Genomic DNA, 27,482 nt, shown 5'->3' on the forward strand with positions numbered 1-27,482 from the left:
CACTACAAGTTTCGTGCCGCATCCAAAGCCGATAAAAGCAGAAGATGAAGTAGTAGTAGAAGAAGAAAAAGAGTACAAAGGAGAACTTGAGGCTAAACTCCCTCATAGCTAATCTTGTTAAACCTTATGTTGCGTAATACTGTTCTCAAACCTCATCTAGTGATCACTTGAAAACTATATTGGTGATCTGTTTCTTTGGGTGTAACTACATCATTAAAGCAAGAAACATTTACATTTTGTAAAATCTAATTTTTTTTTATAATCCTTTTAGCTAAAAACAGAGAGTTGAGTAAAGAATCTAATCTAATGTTACGAAGAGGAAGAAGAGCAACAAGGAAAGCAACAAAACCATTTACGAGATGTTTTGGACACTTCACTCCCTCTAGTCGTCATCTCATCATCAACTAACTTCTTCGAAGAACTGTAACAACACACAAAGAAATCTCCTATAAGCTTTTCGATTGAAAAAAATCACAGATTAAAGTAAGAATCTGGAAGTAGCAACGTACCTGGAACAGCAACAGCAACTCCAACAGCTCCAATGGCAGCAGAAGAGCCAGCCACAAGAAGAACTGCAATCACAACTTGGCCATCTGCAACAGGAGAAGCACGAGCAACATTTTCGCCTTTTGCAGCAAGAGAGGCTGTAATCACAACTTGGCCATCTGCAACAGGAGAAGCAAGGTCCAGTGTTAATGCAACACAGCCAAGAACATCTCTTCTTCTGCTTCTGCTGATGCTGTGTCGCCTTCTTCTTTGTTGCCTTCTTTTTCGTCTTCTTCTTTTTCGTTCTGCATTAAAATCAACAAATAATCAAAATCAAAGTTCTTGTTTCACAGAAGCAAAGACTACTACAATGAGACGATGGTATAGAAACTCACATTGGATGTGAAAATGATTGTGTGCTGCTTGGTGCTTCTTCTGAGATATTGGAATCTCCAATGTTCCTCCATGATACATCCGAGTTTGAAGACTTATCCTCAGATTCTCCACTCGCTTTATCCTCCATATCAAAGCTCTTGCCTAGATCAGAAGAATAAGCCGGAATATGAACAGTAGGACAGAACGATAACAGCTCTCCCGATTTTGTAATCTCCCCAGACTTGAAATCACGGTAACTAAACAACTCATCTCTCCCTATCGTGTTATCACCTATGCTGAGACTAAACAGAGAATCATTTGAAAGTGTGCTCAAATTCTTCTCCAAGGTAGGTGACGAGTTTCTCTGAGCATGGTCAGATCCTTCTCTATCCATCATTTGAACAGAAGGAGACAAAAGCGTAGGCTCCACTGAAGCATGAGTTACACCAGACACTTGTGAACCTAGTGTGTCCGATGAACCTTGTAACTCGCAAAATTTAGAAGAAAGGCTTAAGAGCTCCTTATTGTGTACGCTACTATCGAAAGATAAGCTGGATTTCCTTTCTTTTGCATTGATCTCGAGCGTATCCCCTGAAGAGGTTGAAGACAATGAAAGAGATGCAGATCTCCTGGAGGTGATCTCTGGATCTGGCTCGAGACGAACATCACTGACCACGTAACTAGCAATGCTCCCCAATTGGAACAAAACCGGCTTCTCATCATTCCTCTCTTTGTTCGTTGGTCTTGGATCAAAACTACTACTATTATCTGACTTTTTATGCTTCTTTAGATGATAAGCCTTTCTATTTTTTCCTTTCTTGTGATTCCTGTCCATAGCTGAGAGACAAAAAAAACATACGAAAACTTTGTTCACAAATGCAAGAAAAGGAGATACATTCAAAAACATAAGCTACATCCTAAAGTGATTGAAGGAACCAATCAGAATCCTTAACAACAACAAGACACATCACTAAGTCCTTGAAGTCTTCAATTTCTTCGATGTAAAGCAACATAAAGAAGAAATAAATAAGAGTAAAACAAGGGACTTACTTATACCTACGAATATCCATGTAAATTTCCAATGAACCCTAGCTCTTCAAACCTTATACTTTACCCGCAATGGCTCCCTCCGTTACTAATCTTCTCTTCACGATTCTTCTCTGTCTATAAACCAAATTAAAACTTCATATAATTTTTCAAACTGTAAAAGAAAATGGGCAATAGGTTCAAGGAACAAACAACAGAAATATAATGATGAACTCATGAAAAGTTATGATCTCAACAAAGGCAACGAACCTCCAATACAGGGAACTGTAAAATCTATCCTTGATATTAGAACAATGAGAAATCCATAAAACAAACAAACACACAAAAAGGATTAATCCTTTCAAAATTTTGAGGGTAAAAAGGAAAAAAAGTTGAACAAAATTGAAAGGATTAATCCATTTGGTCTTCGTTTTTTTTTTTCCTGCAGATTCCTATAAACCAAAGGCATTCCTAAACTTTAGGGATTAGCTCGTCTTAATCTATCTTGGCTGCTTTTGGCGCCATCTTTTTTTAACTAAAAACCCTCCTATCTGATGCTTTCTATTATTAGCAACACAACGTGTCTTAACACCAAAAAGAGACAATACATCAATGATAGAGATGTCTTTGACTTGTGTTCTGAAAGCTTCTATCATGTATTGAGACCAGCCCAGTTCTTAAAGGCAACGAGGGATTCCATTTTCTTGTAGTTCCTCTTCCTCAGCTTTGGCAATCTAAGTTTCTTGTGAGTCTCCATGAATGCTTGCTTATACCTCCATTTATCCACAAATATCTTCATCTCCTGAGATTTCTCTACCACTTGCATCGCTGCATCAAAGAACCCTCCTTTCACCAATGCATATAAGAACGCATCGACTAGAGCATGGTCTAGTTTTGACCTCTTCTCTGCCTCCATCGACGATACCTTACCTTTAATCTCATTCCACAAAAGCAGGACGTTGAAGTACTTTTCGCCGCTCACATATCCATTAATCAGGGATAAGTATGTCTGGTTGTTAGGCTCATACCGGAGGAACACCATCCTTCTGAACGTCCTCCTTGCATCTTCTAAACGCCCGGATTTACAGAAGGCATGAATAATCGAATTCCAATCATGGGAATTTACTTCAACACGAGGGTCTTCAACAACTTCGTCTAGAAACGCTGCCATTAATTCAGGTCTCTGGTTCTCAAGGAGACCTGTCATTATTGTTAAGTAGCTCCCTTTCAAATCCACCACTCTTGTTTCTCTCATATCCCTAAACAATGTAAACGCAGATATGAAATCTTGGTTCGTCATGGAAGCTTCGATCAAAGCATCATAGATCTCGACATCTAACTGAAGGCCAGAGCTGCTGATCTCTGTAACAAGCTGAGTAGCTTCAGCTGTTCTGTACTCTTTGCAATAGGCTTTTAAGATTGGCACATAAACCCCAATCCCCACAGATCCTCCTCCCTGAGCAATCATTTCCTCGAGAATACTATGTGCTTTATCCGAGAATCCAAGCTTCACACAAGCATTTATAATTCCAAAGCCAACTGAACTGTCAGCATCAATGGAGGAAGATTCCAACTTCTGAGCTTCCGTTATCACTTTCGCTAAACTCTTAACGCTTTTATTCTCTATAAACCCTTTAACCAATTCAAAGTACGTCTCCTCACTAAAACTCGAGTCTTCTCCACCTCTTTTGAGACTATGCAGTATAACATCAGAAACACTATCTAAATCACCATTCTTAACGTATCCACTGATCATATTGGAATAAAGGATTCTTCTACTCACAAACCCAAAACCATTCATCAAATCCTCAAGCTCACTTATCTTCTCTCTAAGCCCCTTTCTTGCGTACAAATAAGCAAGAAACCCAAAACTCAATTCATCAGGCTTCACACCCAACACAGCCATAGATTCAATCACATTATCAGCATCAGCCAGAGATTCCAACTGCTGACAACACGCTTCAAGAGCAGCATTACTAGCTACCAAATCCGGTTTCATGAAATCAAGCTTCTCATCTACAGCAATCCTACAGCTTTCCTTAAACACCTTAAGAAACGCAGCCAAGGTTCCATTTTCTCTACAGATATCAATAATCAAATGCCCCCAGAGATCAAAAGGAACAAAGTACCTGTTTTTAAACATACACTTCACTAAAGCCAACGCTGGCCCTGAAGCTTTCGCAAGTTTCATCGACTCCAGAACCGTACGAGCAGTCTCAAACTCAAGCAAAATCGGATCTTTCTCAATTACATAAGCAGCAGAAGCAAAGGCTCGTTTGAGTCTATGAGATGTGAGTTCGCCGCTTCCTTCGGTGTTGGACAAATGGGTAATAAGTGAATTGATGAGACGCTTCTCCGGGAGAGAAGAAGCGGCGGTGAGAGATCGGAAGGCCTTCCAAGCTTCATCGGTGTTTTGGGTAGTTAAGGAATCGTGTAGGGTAGATTCAAAGGTGGATTTTTGATCTTGGGTTAGGGTTTTGGGGTTTTGAGGCGGCGATAGTGAAGGAGTGAGAGTGATTGGTTTGTTGGAGAAGAGAGAGGGTTTAAGGAAAGAGTAAAGGGAAGTACTTTCAGGAGAAGATGAAGAAGAGAAGTGTCTTCGTGGGATTGAAGTTAGAGTTTTTCTGAACATTCTATGAAACAGGCAAAGATTTGATCATCAGGTTGAGTTGAGAAAGAGAACAAGTTCCGCCATATTCAGTTTGCTTCAGAGTTTTGCAGATTCTAATATAAATAGTTTGCGTAGATTATATTATTCAAAGTTGCTGGAATAGCTCAGTTGGTTAGAGCGTGTGGCTGTTAACCACAAGGTCGGAGGTTCGACCCCTCCTTCTAGCGGTTTTTTGCTTCTCTTTTAGGAGTTTTACGTATATGAATCATAAAAAAAGACTACCAAAGCCCACCACTTAGCCAGCCAGAAGAGCCCAGGGGTTTTGTCATTCTAGAAGGGGTTGTCTGCAGTGTAGTTTACACGTTTGTAAAAAGTTTACTTAACTATGATATGCATTCCCGTTCATACTACATTAACATTTTGAGGATGTGATATGATATCAGTATCAGATCAACATAAAATCAGATACCACATCAAATCATCACTACACTATATTTGTTATATTCATGTTTTGCATTATGGTCTATCTGAATTATATGCAAAAGAAGTATTATCTGTGAAGAGATATATATTGAACCTTATTACTAGATGCCATTCTTGAACCCAAGTTATAGCCACAAATTAAATATGTGATGTATTTTGAAAAAGTCCTCTAGTTGGTTAGAAAAGCCTGTGTAAATGAGATGCAAAATATTCTGTAAGCTAAATTATCAACGAACTTTAAGGATCAGCTTGAAAATGGAAAGCAGCTTTGGAAAGAGTTGAGGATCAGATTCTTCTAGACCACCCACTAATAGTCGAACCCGATTCCAAAACACAAAAGAAACCCTCACTGATTCCATATATTCTATATTATAAAACTCTATTCAACTCCAAAGTCTTCCCATTTTTAATATATAGTTTTAGGAGCCACCTTAATTTAGGACACCAAAACAGTTAACATCATCTCTTGCTCTCATCATTACGTTAACACTTTTCTCATCAAGTTCCCCACGTCGTTAGTAGGCTGGAGCAAACAAAACCCACATCGAAAGAGACACTCTTTTGATCTTTAGCATATAAAACGCTTCCTCAACTGTTTTTGTTTGGTAAGTTAGTGATAGATCCTAAAGTGAAAACGACCAACACTAAACACCATCGTACAAGTTTTAGTTGCACATAGTTTGGTATATGCCACTATGCTATGTAATGTAATAATAGTGGTACGTGGTATTAAAAAAGATGAAAGATCCAAAGATAAAAAAAGAATAGAAGAAAGAAAAGAGCATCCCATCCTCCGGATTTACAAAACAAAGAAACAGCTCTTAGTTAAGTTGTACATCATTACCAAAATACTAGGCTACTACCAGCATTATGTTGTCTCTCGGCCAACCTAATTCCCAAACCCTAGAAAGACAAGAGTGAAAAAAAAAGAGATGGCTCTATCAACCATGAGCCCGTTGGCAAAGATCTCTCTCAGCAATTCCAATTACAACCACAACCGAGCGTGTGACTTCTAAGCGTTCACAACAAGCATGATAGCTACACCGATTAATAAGAAGACCGTGTTGGCTCGAACTGACAGCTTCTCTCCAGCATTTGGATCACCTAGTCCACCGCTACCAGTCGGTCCAAGAGTAGTGCCAGGGAACACCGAAGACGATGATGAAGTTGGCATCCCGTTGTTACCGGAATTTGGCATCCCGGTGGAAGTCCCCGTGCTAGGATTCCCGGTGTTTGGGAAACCACTAGTCGGTGTCCCACTGGTCGGAGTTCCACCGGTTGGAGTTCCAGTAGTCGGTGTCCCACTGGTCGGGGTTCCGCTGGTTGGTGTCCCACTGGTTGGAGTTCCACTGGTTGGAGTTCCTGTGGTTGGAGTCCCACTAGAGCTGCAACATAGTCAAAAACATTAGTGATGATGATTCATTAGAAGATAATTAATGATAATGATGCTCATCTGGATCATGTGAATGATGGACTGTTTATGATATGAATACTTCTTTTTAGTAAACGGTGAAATGAATGATGCAAAATAAAAACATTAATAATCAAGATTCCTTTGTCTCTTCATTTGGTCTTAAATCACTATCATTGTGTCTCCACAAAGACAAATTAATGACTAAAATTCCAAAAAAACAAAAAAAAAAAAATTATTAGTCGGTGGTAAAAAAAAAGCAAATCTATATACCCAGAAAGCCTAAAAATTTCCTACTTTATGAGACTCAAAACCATTATTACTAAACAAAGAATGAATCAAGAATTGAAAAAAAAACATACCTTGAACCACTTAAACAGCTTGATGATGCTGCAAGATTTAGAGAAACAAACAAAGATCAGCAAAAAAAAAAAAAAGATTTGATCTGAAATTATGAAGTGGGGTTTTTTTTTTTTTGGTGTGTGAAGATGTGTACCAGACTGAGAGATGGTAGCAGCTCCGTTGAAGTCACAGGTGGCGCCGGTAGAAGCTTTTTTCTGGTAGTAACTGTTGACGGCGACGTCACAGTGGTTTTTGACGGTGTTAGGTTGGAAACAAGCTCCAGAGGTCTGGATCTGGCTACAATCAGCTCCATTTCCACAAGCGTAGTCTATTGCTTTCTGAAGCACTTGCTCGTTCCCATCTTTGCACACACAGTACGCCGCGTCTTGAGATTTTTTTTAACCAAACAAACAAACAAAAACAGAGTCAGATTCATTAACTTGAACTAAACCCAAAAACAAAAAAAAAGATGAGATTTTTGAGGGTATTTATCAGAGATCTCATACTAAATGACTAAATCTTTATAGACCCACTTGTCAGAACTGAGAAATGAGAATTTTTTCAGTGAAATCTAAGAGAAAGAAGAAACATTTTGTAGCAAAAAAAAAAACAGAGGAAACAGGGGCTTACGTGAATAGGTAAACATGGAGATAATCATACAGAGAGGGAGTAACACCGACATGATCGTGTTGGAGAAGAGAATCCAAAGAAGAAGGCTTTTTTAGATCGAAGTTGTCTTAGGTTCAGAGATGTGAGACGGTGAGAGATGTGTCTTGAGGAGAGGGAGATAGAGAGAGAGAGAGAGAGTTCTAGACAATAACGGCAAGTGTGTATGACTATGTTTTGATACATAATTATAGACGACCATGGTCCAACACTTTCTCTGTTTGCGGCAATTTTAATTAATAAAAACTCGAATGGTAATTAAAAACATCATACTGTATAACCAAAAAAATAAAAGGATGGGTTAGGTAGATTAGATATCAATATCTAGATAATTGTATTTATGTATGTAGCCAACATTTGCAAAAGTTGATGACATAGAAAAATAGTGTTGATCTATAATAAAGATTTTGATACTATAAATTTAACACTATATTTTCTTAAATGTACTTAAAAATATTATTTTAGTTTTTCTTTTTGTCAAATATACTTCTATTTAATAGTCATAGGAAACTAATGTTTAATTAGAAATATAACTTTCTAGGGTAATAAATGTTACAAAATAGTAATCTATTTGATACTATCATAATGGGCTTGTTCGTTTGGCTGTCGGTACCTGCGGCTACGGTAGACATATGTATGGTTGTTTGTTTGCTTGCCGCAGGTACTTGCGTCATGATGCTGCGGTAAATGCTGCGGGCATACGTTGCGACTTGTGTCTAATATTTTTAAACGTTATTTTAATTCAGCGGTTAAAAACATAAACGCAGCTATTGCCGCTGTTGCCAGCATCAACCAAACGAACAAGTCCAATATAAAAAAATTACGCATTACATATATAGTAATTAAATTAGCCGTGGGTATATTACCCGGACCTGAAACCCGAACCCGAATCCGCCCCGAAGTGGATGGTTCGGTTCGGGTTTGGGTATTGTATAAAACCCGATCGGGTTCAATACCTCTAAGGTTCGGATACCCGATCGGGTTCGGTAGTACCCAAACCCGAATGCCCACCCGGACTAACCCGAATTAAAAGTAAAAATATGTATTTTAGGGGATTTGAATCCACAACCTTGAACATTTACAGGTACATCATTAACCCTTTTGCCACTTCAGTTTCTCTGTCTCAAAAAGAAATGTTAAATATTTATATATATATATAAGTTTTCTAAAATTTATAAAAAAAATAAAAATTAGTTTTTTTTTTTTTGTTCATGGTTCGATTGAGTTCGGGTATACCCGAATAACCCGAACCCGAACAGGTATTACCCGAACCCGAACCCGAAAGTATAGAAAACCCGAACGGGTTCTATATGTCTAAACCTGAAAACCCAAAAACCCGAAAACCCGAACCCGAATGCCCAGGGCTAGAACTTAAAATGGTAAAACTCTGTTTCAAAACTTATATATATTTGATGAAACTTATGTTTACGTGTAAACTAACACTAAAAAAAAGTAAAAGCATTACGAAATAATTCAGTACTGAAACTGAAATTATTCAAAGTGTTTGAATTTTGTTTTTAAGGGACAACAAAAACTTTAATTATCGGTCTCTTCTTCTTTTTTTAACCTCTACTAGAGGGGTCCAAGTAATTAAATCAGTACGTTTCGGCAGTGACAACAAAAAAGAATCAATGAAATGTTCCCTTCTTATTCACAACAAAAGTATGGTAAAAGAGATGGTAAAAAATGCCTACACGAACCGATGTTGCAGAAGAGGAATACAAAAAAAAAAAAAGTAAAAGCATTTTTGTCTTCTAGTATCTCTGTTGTGTGTGTGACAGAGACTGTTCACCGCACGGAAAGATTATACTAGTAAAATGTGGACTTAATTAAAAAAAAAAGCTCATTTATATAGTTACCAATTCTGCCACATCCTCGATTTACGTATCTCAGATGACTTCTCTCATCTTTTTCTCAACACCTGTCCTCTGTTATTAAACTCTTCTTTTTGCTTCCCAAAAAATAATCTCATTTTTTTAGCAACGGTCAAAAATTACGCCCAAAAGTATGGTTTAGTGAGTAGTGAGTACACAAAAGTAGATATATTATTATAAAGTTTAACTTAGAACTGACCATGTATGTATGTACTTTTATATATTCTTTATTTCTTATTACAAACTTGGTGTGTACTTTTATCCTCTACAAAACAACACGTACAAATTCAATTCATCCACTCTTCCAAGAATCTTTAAGACCGGCTGGATTCTTAAAGAACACATTTTCGAAAATAGTTTATAGTTTTATTTATTAGATTGGGTTTGTGTAAGTAAACCACCAACGGTAACAAATTAAGAAGAGAGAAGAGGGGATGGGATGGGAATTATACAGTAAAGAGGAGCGAAACGAGCCATGTGCTCGAGACAACCTTTGCCGTCATGCTACGACACGTGCGATGTGCCACATACAACACACATTTGCATTTGCACACCAACAAAAAAGTACTAGTACAGTTTCTTTTTTTAATTTTTATTTTTTTAAATGATTTTTTCTTGTTGATTTGTGTGGACATTCTTGAAAGCAGAGCTGTTTGTGAGTCGGTGCCTCAGCTTTTTCAATGTAACTTAATTATCAGTTTTTTTCCTGGTCCAGCTTCAAACATTTTCGAACGTTAGTTGCTTATTGGGTTGGTCTTGTTTCCTTCCCAAGCCCAGGGATATTGGGCCGTAAACCTTGTAATACCTCATAGTGATGAAAACCTGAATTTCTTCTTCTGGTTAGAGAAGCAAGAAAAGTGGCAGCACTAACTAGCCTCCATAGTTTATATTAAGCATTGTAAACATTTTGGGGATACTATGTTGTTGCTAACGAAGAACTCTTGAAAGTTACAAAGTTTCTTTTTGAGCTTCAACCACTAACATATAGAACCGTATTAGTAACGTTTATTACAACAAACTATAAATGCTAGATTCAACTTCCAGATATCATCAATAAAAAATGATGTCATAAAAGAAACAATAACTATAGTGGGTGACATGGTTTTCATTCCTCCATGTTCCCCAAACAAACAAAAGGTTTGAGATGGACTCTCGCGTTATCATGTTGTTTTAGATAAAGATATATATAGTACTAGTAATTTCACGAAACTTTCTCCGAAATTTTTGGATTCCTGCTCTTTAATATGTGCGATGGTTTGTCGTTTAATTTTTACTTTATGTTATGGTTTCAATAAAGAGTTATGGTTGTATACGTCTTAATTTTGTGGATATAATATGATATTTTCACACCCCCAAATTACATCATATTATTTCAAGACATACATGTACGTAGAATTGTTTCTATACGAAAAGATCATGGACTAATTTTTTTTTTCAGGTATATATAGAGATAACTCGCTCATCATCATATAAGCAGGATCAAGACATATTGTGTTGTCTAAACAAAACCGGAATTATATGTTTTTTATGTGAACACAATTGTGCGTTTGTAAATTAATTGTTTTAGTTCAAGTTTTGGCTGATATGTTTAGTTGATATGCCATTTCTTTTCTTGAAAAAAATGTGAATATAATTTATCTAAATGGACCCGGATTTCTTACATTTGGATTTGGTTGGCGTAGCTAGAAGGCTAAAGTTAATATGTCATTTTAATACATTTATTAACCTTGAACGGTTCATTGAAAAGTAAGACTTTGAAATTTTGTTCTCCTTTGAGACATTTGTTCCGGTCAAAAGTTTTAGGATATTTTCAGTGATGTGTATTCTCTACCCAAACCGGTTGTCTTAATTCTGATCTAATATCGTTTACGTACGTAAAGACAAAATACGCAATTAATATAATGTTAATCGTTTTTTTTTCTTTTACGAAAGCAAATTACCGTGTAAACGGTTTTACATATCACCAAAATATTTCGTCTTTTTGACCAACGTACAAAACATGTTACATTACGTTAATACTGTTCTTGGGAGAATCCAAGTTTTGACCACATACAGTAAATTATAATATACCATTCACAAAAGCATATTGATATTTTCTTTCTAATTCCATACGCAATGCCGTGCGACTTCTGTTCTCCAATATGAATTGGGATATTCTTGCAATCTGTAAAGTTATTTTTGTGTAATAATAATCTGTAAAGTTCATAAAGGTGAATTAGATATCACCCTAAAGTTGTAAAGATAAAAGTATATATAGTATTAATGCAAACTTGAAAAGAAAAGTAAAATAACTATAACGTCAAATCCTCCACGTTCTTCTTCTCAATTGCACATACACGCATCTGAATGTGGGATGAATCCACGACTGAGTAGATTAATGTTGAGTTACATCAAAATTATACCTGGATATATAACTACATACATGCATAACTTCATATATATACATATCTCTTAGAAATTGCAAACCTACCGGTGGTGAGGCGCTATTGATGAACAATGAAGTAATATATATATATAGTTATATGTATAGATCCATGGTTACAAGGAGTTGCGGCCATATTGGTTATACCCTCCCTGCATTTTCCCGTCTCCAATATCTTCTATATGAGTTAGCACCTCCTTAACTATTGTTACCAAAGCTTCCCTGGAGAATTATATCAAACGAGGCAGATATGTTACATTTCATCTTTGGAAATAGCAGACGTTTCTTGTAAATGTACAATGGTAAATAATTTGGTCATGTTTATCTAGCGTCTTGTAACAAATGTTTCCCAATCAAATTATATACACATATGCACAAATTTATGTCTTAGCATTAAAAATAAACAAGTGTATACGTAATACGTATTAGCTAAGCTAAGATGCTCATATATACGTCTCTTCTTACTCGTTTTATCCCTTTTCTCTTTATTGGCTGTCTTTGGCTAAAACAGAAAGCATTTATTCCTATGACCTAACACATTACCCTCAGAACTTATCCCACATGCCGTGTACTTCTTATATATAGGCATGTACATGTACATATACATATACAAAGAATACAAAATATTGATGCACCATGCAGGCCATAGAATCAATCACGCATATACATGCAATTGTGTTCATGTGAACACACACAAAAGGTTATATATATATAAATGGAAAAATGAGATTTAGCATCATCGTGACACTGAGTGGAGTAGTTGAGCTTCGTTTTAAATATTTGTTGACATTTCTATAAACCTGCCGACCCTTTTCTAGCTCATTTCTATCATACATAAGTAAGCCTATATATGCCATATAGCAAGAGGAGTGAGACAAAAGGCATGCACTACAACAGTGCTTGATCCTAATACAATCACTAGTAATATATACACACATATATATATATATATAGAGAGAGAGAGCGCTAGAGGCAATCATCCACTTATTCTAGAATATAAATGCATGCATCATCCGAATTTTTATATATGTCCTGCAAAAATGAATACTAGAGAAAGAAAAAAAGCACTGGCCGACATATCTAGCGAGTGATCCAAATTGTTCCACAAGAGAGATAATGGGTCGCATCAATGATTAGACCAACACGATATTGATCCTAATATACATAAGTACATCTACATCAGATGGACTTGTTACTATCAAAGCATGAGAATTTTATCCCACTTAAGATATTTCTTGATGGGGATCTTCAGTTTCGGACTACAAAAGAAAAACCCTTAATGCCTTTGTGGTCCATTTGAGGTTTTTAAACCCTTGCAAACGAAAAGATTATATTTTTTTTATCTCTTTATAGAACTGATCACCAAGAGTCTAAGACTATATATAGACATTTAAAAAAAAAAAAAAAGGGACTATATCTAGACGAACACTAGCTAACAAAGACAACAATATATTCACAACAAAGTATATATGGCATCTAAGAAGTTACCTCAAGGATTGCGCATAGTTTGAGGTACAATATCACCAAGTAAGCCTTCCTCTGATGGATTAGACAGTGTAGGTGCATCTTCAGTAGTAGATTGGGGTAATTGCGGTGACGGAGTATTATTTTCTCTATGAAGTTGATGAAGGAGTTCTTGGTAATAATAAGGATTTGGCAATGGAGGAGGGAGATGATGATGAGATGTGAAACTATGAGGGTCGTGTGCAGTGAGGATTCCACCTCGAGGGAATCCAATGGTTTGATGGCAATGTTGTCCTTCGTATGTTGTGATTACTATGGATGGATCTTCCGATGAGCGCTCCACTCTCTTCTTTACCGTGCATCTGCTATTTGTGCATCTATAGTAGCTCCTATATATCACAACAACAATGAGAAAAATGTTTTAATTAGCTTTCATATCCGTAAACTAAGATAATGAGTTGAAAATGCTGATATATTGAAGACCTTGGGAATGGGCTATTCTTGACAGCTTTTTGTCCATATTTACGCCATCGATATCCATCTTCAAGATTATCCACATCACTCTTGGTCATGAATGCAAATCTTGGTTGACGAATTCGCTTTTGAGCCTTCTTTTTCTCCTTCACTCTACAAAAAAAAAACACCAAGAGATTAGTATATCATCATGCTCAGAATCACAGAGTAACCAACTAATCAAGCAGTCAAACTATAAAAAAAAATCCCACAAAACATTGTTTTTAATCGTAATATTGTCACAGTCAAAAACAACCACGCAATTAACTTAAAAGTTACTTGAGTTCAAAACGGGTACTTATGATCATGACTTATAACCATTATAAGAACCCATTACTCTACATTGCTATAACATTTCCATCGATTCGATAGTTAAGTAAAACCCTACACATCAATTTATCACCGTATGATTTTACGATTTACAAGACAAAGAACCTTAGAAGATTTTTTTAAAAACTTTTTACTAGAGATAAACATCATTAAAACGTGAGACACTTTTTGACCTAACATTAGTATAATAAAAAAGAAAAGGACGAGGAGAAAAAAAAAAGAAAGAAGATGTAGAGTGCACGCTAATATCACAGCCGCAATAGCGGCGGTGTTGTTCCTCCCCATTCCCCCATCATTATTGTCTCGTCCTCTAAGTGTACTACCACCGACGATTCATCCTAAATTACTAAACTCTCCCTCTGCAAATATCTAATGTACGGACGAATCATCTTTCTTGCGATGCCTAAGCAAAGGTCTCAAGAAGATTAATAAATGGGGGTTTTTGGCTTTGGCCCCAAGGAAAAAAAAAAAAAAAAAACCCTCCCCACCACCACTATACTAAGATGATGAAGTAAAATTACGATCGGACCCCTACAAAAGTAAGAAGACACACACACGTGTTTCTCGTCCCGGTAAAAAGAAAACTCACGGTGTCTCCGGTGGTGTTTTGACCGCTGAGGCGGTGGAGTTTTCAGCTGGATCCTCACTTGAGCTTGAGGTAGCCGAAGGATTAGTATTAGGTGTGGAAACCTCTGTAACGGCGGCTACGGATGAGGAACAAGAAGAAGTGGAGGCCGGTAGATTCTGATGGGGCTTGGTTGGTGTAAGATCGGAGAGATTGTGAGGATGATCGGAGGAGTGGCCGAGGTTCCAGCCGAAGTCTGAGAGAATAGTGGAAGTGTCTCTGTCAAAGAAGTCAGATTCTGAAGCTGTGAGTTCTCTCCAAGCAGCAGAGTCATCGTTGCTCAGATCAGGAGGATCGTTCATGATGAGAGTACTGATAAGAAGATAGAGAGAGAGAGAGAGAGAGAGAGAGAGAGAGAGAGAGAGAGAGAGACGGAGAGAGAAGAAGAAAGAGAGGAGCTAGGGTTTGTTCTTGATTGGAAGAGAAATGAAAGAAAAAGAAAGAGGAGAGAGTGAGAGAAAAACTTTGAAGCCCGTTGTTAAAGTGCACTGTCTCGTCAAGGACCGATCAGACTCTCTCTCTCTCTATCTCTTTCTCTTTGTCTAAACGAGAAGATTTTTAATTAATTTTTGGAAATTGCGTAAAACACAAAAATAATAATAATTCAAGAGAGAGAGAGAGAGAGATCGAACAGGAAAAATAAATGGCACGTCAATGTCAAAAGGGGTCAAGAGAAACGGAACGGGAGGCTCTTGTGAGTAGAGGAGATGAGGAAGTGGGGGCTCGTATCTTACTTTTTCCCGTCTCCTAGATCGACGCCTATTTTTAGAGTCCGATTTTGCATTTACTACTACTCCTTCACTTACCCCTCTTTTGTTTCTTTCTTTCTCTCGATTATAAAGAAAACTATATATATGTGTTTTAAAACATGAATGAGACTTCTTCAATATTAAAATTCAAAGACGAAACAAACAATTAGCAAGATGTTTTTTCTTGTTTTGTTTTATAGTCGTTAGCGATCATAACGATAATGATTAAAAATATTGCTTGTTTTATAGTTATTGGTTAAATATAAATCGACAAAATAAATACTACAATTTATTTGGTGCTTCTTATTAAACTACAAATGGTTGTTGTATAGTATATGATAACTACAAAACAAAATAATTCAGTTGTTTATCCCGTGAGGGACTATGAAAAGTAACAAAAAGACGAACTTAAACTATCAAAACCCTAGTTTGTTATATGAGCCCATGAAATTCCATTTTTTTCTTTGTGGTAAATAGAAAGTTTTAATTACCTTACAAATACCACCGACTTAATTGGTCTTTGATGAGACGAGAAAAAAGCATAATTTATTTCTTTCTATGAAGAGAAAAGAGGCCTATACATACTTTAAAATGTTAGAAAGTGGAGTATATTTTAATTTTGATTGAAAATTAGTTAGAAAGTAAATAATTGGTTCCTGCGTGTTGTCCGTGTTGGATATGACAAGAATCTTAGCCAATGTAATCCACAAACGATTAACCGGCCACGTGGAAATTCTTAATCCTCATGATGATTATCTTATAATCATATTCACATGTTATTCATTACTATTTTATATTATTGCAATCCATCATATAAACGTTTGCGGTCGCACTCAAAGCAAAACCATATATCTTCAAGAATCTTGTAAACGTTTCCTGTTAAAAGATTAAACAACTTCGAAATTGTAATATACTAGTATGATATAAAAGTCTATATATACAATTCATCTGTTTAATAGTTTATTGTTGTAAAAATAAACGGATTAGAATCAGACACATGTCTAGGTGATGTCTAACCATTATTAGAATATTGTTGAAAACATGTAACATATGTACCACACGCTACTATGCTAACAACATATAGATACAGCTGTAATACATGGTGTGTATGTCTTTTAAACACTAAAGTATAGATTAAAAGAAAAAACAGTTAACCTTGTCCATATACACTTTTGTGAAAATATGTGGATATGAATATTTTAGGTTTATCATGATATGAGTATATATAATTAAAGAATATATTAAGTACTAATACTCATCTAAAGTTCTAAATAGCAACATTATTCTTTACCATATTTGGGTTTGGTCTATCGATCTCGGTGCTATTAGAACGCTATAGCATATCTACGTCGAAGAATCGTTTGTGCGTACACGCAAGAAGCACATCCACTTGTATTGCCACATTTCATCTATAGCCTCGTAGGCCCTTATTTGATAGTACATATCCACGCCAATTTATATATATATAATGTACAGTATTGATAATGGATTATGAATAGGGAGTATCAATAATATATGGTCCTCTCTCAAAAAGAAAAATTAAAAAGGTATCAATAATGTGGGTGCGAAACTGCGAATCAAGTTGGAAATAAAATCAACATTAATATCTCTATTTAATTATACTCTATACAATATACTTATTGGTAATTTTGACATTTGATATACATTTTAAATGATGACTAATTAAACGAATTGTTAAATTGGATGGTTTCCAACTTTAAACGAATTATAATCATAAGAATATAACGATGTATTGTTAGTTTTTGTCAAAGGCAATATTATCATTAGGTTTTGTGCTTCTGTTTTTTTTTTACCATATGAAAAACCTTTTATCATTTGATATATGCATATATGTTGCCTATTAGAAGAATAACGATATGTTTTGCATCTATAATTTATTTTTTACAATTTATTTCCTTTTTTTACCGTTAATTTTTGAAAAAGTTGATTTATACCGATTGAATCCACTACGCAAACGGAAGAAAAATAAGAAAAGTGCAAACTCAAAATCTAGTGGGAACGTACACGATGACATTGATATATACTAATATCAATTCTCGAATTTCATAATTTACAAACATTGTTGTGGTTTCCACTCATTGTAGCCGATTATAAAAATAAAAATAAACATATCTAGTAGTAATTTATATGAAGTTCGAGGAGTGTGGTCTAATAAATTTCGTCACGAAATCTACTACTACGTACACCGTTAATCAAAAAATAACAATAGCACAACTCTTAATCACTTAAACACAAATGACTATGCTGGTATAAAATAATGAGATCAGAAGGCGTCGACAATAGTGGGGGCCATGGTGCAACGACGAGTCATAAAGTGGCCTCCTTCTTCATCGGTCAGGAGCGATGAACCTTGCAACTCCCGAATTCGATCACACAATTTTCATGGTATTTTTAACGTAATTAGCCTTTTTTTCTTAATCATCATTACTTTTTTTTAACATTAGTACAATAAAAATAGAATTCTCAGTTTTCAAGAAATCATAATCATTATTGCAAAATCTGAGAAAGAGAGTACTAGATTTGTGTGCGAATCATCCATGATTCTAAAATGACCACGTTTGCTCCTTCCTCGAAAACGACACTCCACTTTCAAAATTCAATTAACCAATGGAACCAACCTTCATAACCCTCTTTTAGTGCTGTATTTAGAATTTTCTATAACCAAAAAAAAGTTACTACGTGACATAGGCTATGTCAAACTCAAAACACTGTTTTCACTTTTCATCACCCTTATATTTGGGCCAAATCTATATATCATAATGGGCCGTACTAATTAGGGGCCTACAAGATCCAGAAACCCTGCTCTGACTGACTGGAAATTTCAGAACCCTCTGCAGCTCTCTCTGCTCATTCATTGCCATTACCATTATGAGAAAAATGTCTCAAGTTCCTGAACACCTTTTGCTTTATATGATTGAGTTGTGCTGTTTCATCTTGCAGGTTGAGATGCCACTAAGTAATCTTTATTGAATGTTCTCTTAAGTCTAAGACTCTAAGTTATGGAAGTCAAATAGTACATGGCATGAGAATATTTGGCATGCTTCAAGATATCACTCTTTGTTCATTTTCTTTCTTCATCTTGATGATCCAAACAAGAGCAAAACCCTGCAAAGAACATATAGAGATTTGGGGTTTTACTGTCTTGGTGAATGGTGACACAAACTCGAAGCATTTTATTTACTTAAAAGAGTCTTGGGATAAAACAGAGTTTTTTTCATTTACGTGGAGAAACAGATTACGCAAAAAACATTAAAGAATGAAGATAACTTAAGGATCACGAAACCACTCAAAAACAAGCTACAATATAAACTTGTTAAATTTATTGGCCATTCTTGTATTTTCCATATAAAAAAAACCAGTTTCACACTTTTGTTCTGAAACAAATCAATTTCAGAAAAAAAGGAAATTTATGGTTCGGAATGTACAAAGGTCACGGATTCACATTTATGGATATGAGAAATAATGTAACTAAACTTTTTTTTTTGGTTGTTAAAGATTGAAAATGTAACTTTTCGATATAGACCCATCTTCCAATTTTCCCAATTTTTCACCCTCTTATTTTTAACCTAGATTTTTATTTTTCCTCATACGTATCCTCTGCTGTTGCATTAAACACTAAAATTTCCAATTCACCCAATATCTTTCACTTCTCTTACTCACACATCTTTCTTTTTCCAAGAACAGAGCTCTTTCTCTCTATTGGACAACACAACAAGGCTCTCTCTCTCTCTCTCTCTCTCTCTCTACAGCGATGATGATTAACTGGCACCGTCCGATCAATATCCTCATCATCATCTTCTTCCTTCTTACGACGACGGCAAGAGCAGGAGGAAACTGGAGTAACCGAACCCATCGAACCATTCCAAGGGTTCAACACGCGTACTACGCATATCCTCACCGTTCATGCGAGTCTTTCTCTCGTCCTTACGCACGCTCTATGTGCATTGAGCTCGAAAGAATCCACAGAAGCAGTCGACAGCCTCTTTTCTCTTCTCCGCCTCCTCCGTCGGAGATTGACCAAAGGTACGGCGTAGAGAAAAGACTCGTTCCCTCCGGTCCAAACCCACTTCACAACTAATGAAACCCTTCTTGTTAAAGAAACGCACGAGCGATCTAGCTAGGGTTCTTCTTAGTTTTTTCTTGTAAATCTTTTGTTCTTTTTAGTTACTTTCTTGATTTTTTTTGTAATGTGTGCAACTACAACTACGTCTATGAGCATAACTAGTACTATTTCCACGCTTGTTTTTGGGCTTATCGATTGTGGAACTAGAGCAAAAACAAGCTTGGAAATAGTTTATTTGCCAAAAGGATCTTTCTCTTCACTTCCCATGTTCTTACTGCATCAACAAAAAGTTAATTAGTAAAACAGGTCTCCATACTTTGGTGTGATTGAGACAGGCTTAAAGGTTGAGATTTGAGAAACCAAGAGAAACACATGAGTTCCATTAATTTGGGAGCCGTATCTCTCTCTTCGCTTTGGAGTAATAAATAAGGATGGGCTTTATGATATTTATATGGGCCATCCCAATTTTCATCCGGCCGTTACAAACTTGTGCAGGGATGTATATAGGAATATAGATTGAAACTTGAAAGCAAGAAGGGGCTACAAAGGTGATGATCTAGGTTCCTCTTTGTTTCCTCAATAAATCTATTGTACTAGTGACTTTCATTAACAGCATCAAACAGTAGCACATGTTTGGTGGAAACTATGCTCTTTTAAACACAAGCTCTTTCATCCCAAACCCTGAATAATATTTAAGCCAATCACAATACAAGTCCTTATCTACGCATCTACGCTCACTGTGCACGGCAACATCCAGGAGTCACGCTTGTAGTGGTTGGTTGACTTGTCCACGCAAGCAAGATTCTATCGTATTTCTCTTACTTAAAAGACTTTGATGCTCCAGCTTGTGCTTAAACGAAGTTCTCTGTGTTAGGTTTGATGAGGTTGTTATGGTGTTTTCGTAGCGAAGATTAATTTTTAAATGGTCTTTGGACAAAGTCTTGGCTTTGTGTAGGAAAATCCCATAGAATATACAAGAATTTCTTAACAAACACACATAAACTTCTTTTTGGAGACAAGGAATCTATCTTAATTGGGTAATCTCTTTGACTTACTAAGGGATCCTATAAAGTAGAAACCCTTTGTGAGAGAGACCCTAAGCCTTATGACTTGAATTTAAGGGAAAGGTATTGCTTAAGCAGCCTTTCACAAACTACACCTTCCTTACCTCTATATGTCATATCTATCTATATATTACTATCCAAAATTTCAAGATTTGATTCTCAACAAACAGTAGCGTTATGAACCAAACCAGGGAGCAACGAGCAAAACCTGGACCTGTGGCAGCTGCGGTGGATCAATGGAAGGAAACAGAGATAGTAAAAACAAGAATGAAGTGTGTGTTTTGTTTTTCTTTCTTCAAGGTCCTGTTTAAATCGTTGCTAAGAGCCTAATGGGTTTAAGATTTGCAGGTATGAGAAGCTAAGCGAGAAGATTGTGTCATGGGAAGATAAGAAGAGGAAAAAGGCAAAGAGAAAGCTTCATAGAACAGAGGTGTCTTTTCCTTTTAATCTTCTTTCATTTGGTTCCAAAAACTGATTCTTGCAAAAACTAAAGATCTAATCGATGTTTTGAATGTGTAGAGAGGTGTAGAAAAAACAAAGTTGAAGGCGATAGAGAGATTCAGAGATGACAATGAACGCATTGAGATGATCGTTGCAAGTGCAAGAGTACATGCCTATGAGAGTCGAGTTAAAGAAGAGTTGAAGGTTAGGGAGAACGCAAACCTCATGAGAACAACTGGAAAGAACCCCTCTACATGTCTCTGAATTCTGCAAGTTGCAGGAAAATGTAAAGCAAACATTCTTAACTGCTGATAACAATGGTCAAACATGTAAAATGCAGATACAAATATAAGTTGTTTAGCTATAAGAGTATAAGAGAGAGATAACACTCATGTGATCCATTATGAGCACAAATCTGCAAACCAAAACTTTAGACAGTTTCGCAACAAAATTAGAACCAAGAGTTCAAAATCACAAAATACAATGCTCAAAGCTTACAATAAACATATTATTTTAAAAAAGGTGCAAAACTACCACAAATCAAGAAAGCTTCTTCTGAGTTCTGACCATCAAAAGACTCCAAATGCTAAAAAAAAAGGGTTCCATTGTAAACTAAAAACACTCAGAATGGGCCGAGCAACCGATAATAAGAGTTATGAGTTCAGCACCAATCTCATGATGATGTTATTTCATTTACCAACCTTTCTAGAATAGGGTAAGCAAAATATAGTACCAGACCAGCTGGAACAGCGAAAAGTATTGTGAGGAGGAAGTAAAGGGCAAGAATGATGAGGCTACCAGGTATAGCAAAGAATACGATCAGAAGGAAGATGATCACAAATGGAAACTTGGAAGTGAAAGAGATGAAGAAATCAAGTGATTTGTGGAAAGAGAAGTGTTGTCTGCTTGGTTGGCTACTGTGGTCATGTTGTGGTAAACGTTCTGTAGACTGGTTACGCAATAAAGGCGTCGCAATCAAACTGTTGTTGCTGCTTTCGTTTCCCAGTGACATGCTACCACACCTCGGATTCAAAACAGATTGGTGGTTATCGCTTACCAAGGGACCTTGACTTGTCCTGTCACCATTCAGACTCTCAACCATCCAGAGAAGGAAGAAGTTTTTCCGAGGGAACTTAAGATTCCCCTTGTAGACAATTCTAAATGACAGCAACTGACACCACGGGCACGAGACGAAGAATGGAATCCTGATATCTTGGCTGGAAAGTCTCAAGACAGCAGACTGAAGCCCAAACACACAATTCTGGCAAAGAGTATGACCACACCATAACACATAAGGAACATTCTCAACAATGTTGAAAGATTCCCAACAAATAGGACATTCTAATCCTTCTTCATCCCTGCTAACATTCGAAACCTCGTCATCCGAACATTGTGAGGAGGCCTGAGCTGTATCGTTAGAGGACTTTTTAAGCCCCATACTCCCAATAACATTCGACGCAAAGCTCCACATTTTTTGATCAAACTTATAAAACTGAGCTACTGTACCAACATTACCCAGTAACCCTCCCAAATCGAAAAGAGATTCTTTGACCAATACACATCATTTTTTACCAACCTGGATAACAAGTGAAGAAGAATCATAGGTAGTTTAGCAAACAACACATATACGAAAAAGTACCACACTTTCAGAATTAACATTGAATATCCAAATCCACGTATATGTCTGTGCAGCAGCATTATTCTATTTTCAACAAATGAGCATTACCTAAATTCTCAAAGCTGTTTCGGTATTAAAGGAACCAACTTTAGAAAAACACATAATCTAAAAAAATCTAAGTTACGGGGAGATGAACAATTGAAACATGATACAGATCAGAACAATGGCGAAGAAAAATAAATTCGCGTGGCACACAGATGCAGAAGAAGGCATAAATCAAAACAGATCAATCTAGGTTATAAAAATTCGATTTTTTTTAGGTTCCTGAATACATGGAAACATTACAAACGATTGAACTTTTACTTACCGTTAAATCTTTCGAATTAGAATACGCAGATGCATTAAATAGAAAAAGATCGGAGAAGGGGAAGAGAAGAAGAAGAAGAGGAAGAAGAAGAAAGCCTCTCTTTTTCTCTCCTTCGTTGATCCACCGTGATGCTTTATTTTTTCTATTTTAATGGCGAAACGCAAAAGAAGAAGACACCGGAGCATTAGACAAAAACGACGTCGTTTGTATCTGCACGTGCCATCGGTGTGGTCTCCCGTGACCGTGACGGTTTTAAACGGCTCTGACTTGGGGGAATATTTTATTAGTATTATTTTTATCAAAACCTTCTTGTTGAGTGAGAGGTCTTCGAGGGAGGCTTTGAAGGGTATATTCGCTTAAACGACAACTCAATTTCGTAGCTGGTTTTGATGTTTTCTTCCTCCACTTGCCTCATCATCGATCCATCTAAATTCACAGTTGTTGAATTTGGTTTCTCTTCTAGCGACGAAGATATGAAATTCAATTCAGATTAGGGTATTGTCCGATTCGTTTTCTCGTGAATCAATTTCACAAATTTCAGGTGAATGAATCCTCGACCTCTCGGTTTCGTTTTTTTTCGATTTTGTCGGAAAAGATCAATGATTTAGATTAGAATTATCTGAAAGTTTTGATCTTTAATTGTTTTTCTAACACTCTCTGGTAGTTTTGTTACTTGGGGATTGGATTGATTTTGAATTTATTAGGTTTTTTTTATTGCATTAGTACGATCTGATTGTCTAATTTCGATGTTTGTCTACGTCATTTTACTTGGTCATTGTAAATTTCCCAACTTGCTGTTCATTGTTTACTTGTTTTTGATTAGGAACATACAAAGTCTTGTGCAAACCCTCTTTATCGAGGGGGGGGGGGAGGCAATTAAGGGTGGTTTCTTGTGTGGTCTGCGATGATGTATCAGGCCATTCCCACGGCGACAACCTCTCGTGGAGGAACTCCAACAGAGAGTGGTGATTACGTTGTGACTTTGGATCAAATTCCTCGGTGGAGTGATGTTGAGCAGAGGTCGTCTTTGGAGGGTGAAACAGGAGATCCAGCAAATTCTAATCCGCGTTACGCAAATCCTTTGGCTTCTTCTTCTGAAGCAGGAAGTAGTGGGAATGGGATGGTATCTAAGTTTCCTGTTGATCACGAGATAAACTCCAGAATTTACCTTTGGAGAGGGGAACCGTGGAACCTTGAGGTTGATGCTGTTGTGAATTCGACAAATGAGGTAAGGTGTGATCATGAAATTAGCTTTGCTTGTCGGCAAGTAATGTGCGTCTTTTTGATATGGTTGATTTTGTTGGAATTTGAGGACAGAAATTGGATGAGGCACATAGCAGTCCTGGTCTACATGTGGCTGCTGGACCTGGCCTTGCAGAACAATGTGCTACGTTGGTACATACATTTTCTTTCACTAATTTGTAAACCACGAATTTTATATATGTTACTGAAAAGGGCATTATATTATGTATTGTCTTGTAGAATGGTTGCGTGAAAGATGATTAATCTTTTATTCTTTGTTTTGTAACAGGGTGGATGCAGGACAGGGATGGCGAAAGCAACAAATGCCTATGATCTACCAGCGAGGTAATTGGTGACGAAGAAGACGGTTTAAGATAAATTCATTATTCACCTAGAGGACTAAAACGGAAAGAAAATATGCTCCTTGAATCTGATCTCTGCTCGATCTTTCTACTATCCTTGTCCCTATGATAGAGCTTCTCCCTTGTTTGACTGTGTACAGTAATTTCATGCTGTGTGACTACATCTTGTGATTTCTAGAGAATTTTAAAAATTAAGGTAGAAAGGCATGTTATCTCTTTAATATCGAACATTCGGTGTGACTTTAATCTGGACTGCGGAATAGGTTTATGCCTTAATTAATCTTCAACTCCAGAAAACGTTTTTTTTTGTTTCTTGTTCAGGAGGGTTATCCATACAGTAGGACCCAAGTATGCAGTTAAGTATCATACAGCTGCTGAAAATGCTCTAAGTCACTGCTATAGATCTTGTCTGGAGCTTCTCATAGATAGTGGGCTTCAAAGGTGTGTGAAGTGAAATTCCAGTTTTTCCTTATTTTATTTGCAACAATCAGATTCTTTAGTCATTTTGTGATTTCTTTGTTTCTTAAACTCAAGAACTTGATTTTGGTTTGCATACAACATTGTAGTATCGCTATGGGCTGTATATACACAGAAGCCAAAAACTATCCCCGTGAACCAGCTGCTCATGTTGCCATAAGTAAGATAGTTCCTTTCTTGAACAGTTTCTTTACTTTCGATGAGTGACTTTTGAGTTTCCAACTCGTGTGTTGTGCGGTTTTTAGGAACTGTACGCCGCTTTCTAGAGAAGCAAAAGGATAAAATTAGTGCTGTTGTTTTCTGTACCACCACATCCTCGGATACGGAGATATACAAAAGGTATCTTAAACTTTCTGCAACTGGTTTTCGAGAACCTTTACTTATTCTGTGTCCTAGTAATTGATTTGCTCATTTTCATTTTTAAGAACCATTGCGTTTAGAATTATTTACGCAAAGACCGTAGCATGTACTAACTGGTGGCTATTATTTACACATACCGTAGTTGCTTATAGTTATGTGATGCAAAAGCATTGTCGACAGTTGCTAAAATTTGACTCTCTAAATATAGATTACTTCCACTTTACTTTCCCCGAGATGAACATGAGGAAGAGATTGCCATCTCAAAGCTCCCGGCTGATGTTGGCGATGAAAATGGTGAGACGGTTATAGACGAACGTAAAATCAGAATACAGGCGCTGCCAAATAAACCTTCACCGAGATCTTTTCCAACTCCACTCGAGCGCCCTACTACTGATCTTACTTTGTTACGCAGGTTGGTGATCTCTGACTGCTACAGTCTTTGCAGTTAATTGTCTTACCATTTTTCACTCTATTGATAGCCATAGCCATATGGTTTCAGGAACTCGAATCATCTTGATTCGTATTTGGATCCGGCCTTTATGTCCTTGATTAAAGATCCAGATGAAAGACGCAAAGAACAATGGGAGAAGACTGCACAAGCACAGAGTGGATTCAATTTTGTTAAATTACTAGGATTTGGTGATCTAGGAGGACCCCCTCTGTCTGCTGCAGAGGAATACTCACTTCATTCACGATACCTAGCGAAAGCTAATTCTCTCAACCTTTCTGAAATTGCAGAGATGAAAATTGTGTATGGTTTCTATGTCCTTGGACATGTTCACTTTATATGTCCTGAGCCAACGTATAATGGAATAGATATTGACAGAGCTCTCTCTGTTTCTTTTCTTCAGCTACCGTGGTGGTGTTGACACCGAGGGTCATCCAGTAATGGTTGTTGTAGGAGCTCACTTTTTGCTGCGATGCCTTGATCTGGAGCGTTTTGTGCTTTATGTTATAAAGGTAAGCACGCAATCGCATACCTCGTCCTCCAACTCACTGCAACACAGTCTCTAAAACTATCTATATTGGGTGCTAATTTACAGGAATTTGAACCTGTGATACAAAAGCCTTACTCGATTGTCTATTTCCATTCCGCAGCATCTTTACAAGTGTAAGTTGATTCTTAGTCTGTTTTAGTGGAAAAAAGACCCTTGTGATTAATAAAGTTCAATAACATTTTTTGCTTTTCCATGTGAATAAACAAACAGCCAACCAGATTTAGGATGGATGAAAAGATTAGAACAAATACTTGGTCGCAAACACCAACGTAACCTTCAGGTATTAAAATGACACCTAGTCAATTCTCATTAGAAAAGGTTCCTCCTCGTCTTAATCCTGATCATTTCTGCTTCGTCCAGGCAATCTACGTTCTTCATCCAACTTTCCATTTGAAGGCTACAATCTTAGCTATGCAAGTGTTTGTTGATAATGTGGTAAAGTCCCAGCTTTTTTCCCAAAAACCCCAACTCATTCTAAAGAAGTCTCTAATTTGCTCTTTTGTCTTTTCACTTGTTCCATTCCGAAAAATCCAATAAGGTCTGGAAGAAAGTAGTATATGCTGACCGACTTCTGCAACTGTTCAGATATGTTCCTCGTGAGCAGCTAACAATCCCAGACTTTGTTTTCCAGTAAGCTCACTCTAAACCTTCAATCTCTAAAAATTATTTGTTCAGTTCTGGATTTGATTTTAACTACTTAGTGTTGTTGTGTGAAATTTTACAGGCATGATCTTGAAGTTAACGGAGGAAAAGGTCTAATAGTTGATCCAAGAACAAAATACGTCTATCAACGGCCATGAACCATAAATCAAGAACTGTTTCCTTACTCTTTATTCAGTAGTTACATCTTTTGTATGTGTTTGCTTGTGAAATATTTCTTCATTCTTTCATGTTCATCTCCTCAGATTCTTAGCTACCCTTTTTGTGTTGATGTTGATACTTCTGGGAGTAAAAAATAAAGTCTTCCTCTAATGTAATCTATGTTTTGAATCTTGTTTATAAATCCATTTTCTCAGCAGAACATACAAAAACAAAGCCAAAGACTTCTCCTTTTACTCTGTTTGTTAATGTTCTTGTTCTTGATAAGCTGAA

General features: G+C 36.7%; 7 protein-coding genes, 1 non-coding gene and 1 pseudogene across 10 annotated transcripts in view; 4 read left to right on the plus strand and 5 right to left on the minus strand.

The window, feature by feature from the left end:
- Positions 1-86: 86 nt before the first annotated feature.
- Positions 87-2,316, minus strand: LOC104787986 (uncharacterized). 2 transcript variants are annotated; one of them, XM_087451191.1, is made up of 5 exons: positions 2,158-2,316; positions 1,912-2,025; positions 882-1,698; positions 510-791; positions 87-421 (listed from the first exon to the last, which is right to left on the minus strand). In XM_087451191.1, exons 3-5 carry the CDS (start codon positions 1,694-1,696, stop codon positions 310-312), a joined length of 1,209 nt encoding a protein of 402 aa, XP_087307317.1. In that variant the 5' UTR covers positions 1,697-1,698; positions 1,912-2,025; positions 2,158-2,316; the 3' UTR covers positions 87-309. The 2 variants fall into 2 exon arrangements, with proteins under 2 accessions (XP_087307317.1, XP_087307318.1); XM_087451192.1 differs by having other exon boundaries at positions 1,918-2,025; positions 2,158-2,295.
- LOC104787985 (pentatricopeptide repeat-containing protein At1g69290) lies at positions 2,174-4,519 on the minus strand. Its single transcript, XM_010513650.3, has one exon. The coding sequence runs from the start codon at positions 4,517-4,519 to the stop codon at positions 2,540-2,542; it is 1,980 nt and encodes a 659-aa protein (XP_010511952.2). The 3' UTR covers positions 2,174-2,539.
- A 132-nt stretch (positions 4,520-4,651) lies between these two features.
- Positions 4,652-4,725, plus strand: TRNAN-GUU (transfer RNA asparagine (anticodon GUU)). Its single transcript has one exon. It is a non-coding gene; the product is annotated as a tRNA-Asn (tRNA).
- Positions 4,726-5,684: 959 nt separating this feature from the next.
- Positions 5,685-27,482, minus strand: part of LOC104787987 (PLASMODESMATA CALLOSE-BINDING PROTEIN 4) — a 34,794-nt gene continuing 12,996 nt past the window's right edge. The window contains exons 2-5 of the mRNA XM_010513652.2: positions 7,365-7,617; positions 6,889-7,119; positions 6,755-6,782; positions 5,685-6,366 (exon numbers count right to left, since the gene is read on the minus strand). Coding sequence (XP_010511954.1) covers positions 5,994-6,366; positions 6,755-6,782; positions 6,889-7,119; positions 7,365-7,416 — 684 coding nt within the window. The 5' untranslated portion in view covers positions 7,417-7,617 and the 3' untranslated portion in view covers positions 5,685-5,993. The remainder of the gene's footprint in view (positions 6,367-6,754; positions 6,783-6,888; positions 7,120-7,364; positions 7,618-27,482) is intronic.
- On the minus strand, positions 11,550-15,460 carry LOC104787988 (putative WRKY transcription factor 57). Its single transcript, XM_010513653.3, has 4 exons — positions 14,593-15,460; positions 13,644-13,787; positions 13,185-13,549; positions 11,550-11,918 (listed from the first exon to the last, which is right to left on the minus strand). The coding sequence occupies exons 1-3, from the start codon at positions 14,928-14,930 to the stop codon at positions 13,186-13,188; spliced, it is 846 nt and encodes a 281-aa protein (XP_010511955.1). The 5' UTR covers positions 14,931-15,460; the 3' UTR covers positions 11,550-11,918; position 13,185.
- Positions 19,026-19,705, plus strand: LOC104787990 (CLAVATA3/ESR (CLE)-related protein 10 pseudogene; annotated as a pseudogene). The gene has a single exon (XR_015557834.1). The product of XR_015557834.1 is annotated as a CLAVATA3/ESR (CLE)-related protein 10 pseudogene (transcript).
- Positions 20,611-21,356, plus strand: LOC104787991 (uncharacterized). The gene is made up of 3 exons (XM_010513655.3): positions 20,611-20,797; positions 20,874-20,955; positions 21,045-21,356. The coding sequence occupies exons 1-3, from the start codon at positions 20,703-20,705 to the stop codon at positions 21,228-21,230; spliced, it is 363 nt and encodes a 120-aa protein (XP_010511957.1). The 5' UTR covers positions 20,611-20,702; the 3' UTR covers positions 21,231-21,356.
- LOC104787992 (uncharacterized) lies at positions 21,344-23,090 on the minus strand. The gene is made up of 2 exons (XM_010513656.3): positions 22,952-23,090; positions 21,344-22,542 (listed from the first exon to the last, which is right to left on the minus strand). The coding sequence occupies exon 2, from the start codon at positions 22,435-22,437 to the stop codon at positions 21,640-21,642; it is 798 nt and encodes a 265-aa protein (XP_010511958.1). The 5' UTR covers positions 22,438-22,542; positions 22,952-23,090; the 3' UTR covers positions 21,344-21,639.
- Positions 22,981-27,425, plus strand: LOC104787993 (uncharacterized). Its single transcript, XM_010513658.3, has 15 exons — positions 22,981-23,492; positions 23,775-24,179; positions 24,269-24,346; positions 24,483-24,538; positions 24,877-24,996; positions 25,122-25,192; positions 25,278-25,371; positions 25,601-25,804; positions 25,892-26,143; positions 26,244-26,352; positions 26,436-26,503; positions 26,601-26,670; positions 26,751-26,825; positions 26,929-27,020; positions 27,115-27,425. Exons 2-15 carry the CDS (start codon positions 23,856-23,858, stop codon positions 27,188-27,190), a joined length of 1,689 nt encoding a protein of 562 aa, XP_010511960.1. The 5' UTR covers positions 22,981-23,492; positions 23,775-23,855; the 3' UTR covers positions 27,191-27,425.

This window comes from Camelina sativa, chromosome 5, assembly GCF_030686135.1.
Source record: "Camelina sativa cultivar CO46 ecotype springtype chromosome 5, ASM3068613v1".
In the NCBI taxonomy this organism is placed as follows: domain Eukaryota; kingdom Viridiplantae; phylum Streptophyta; class Magnoliopsida; order Brassicales; family Brassicaceae; genus Camelina; species Camelina sativa.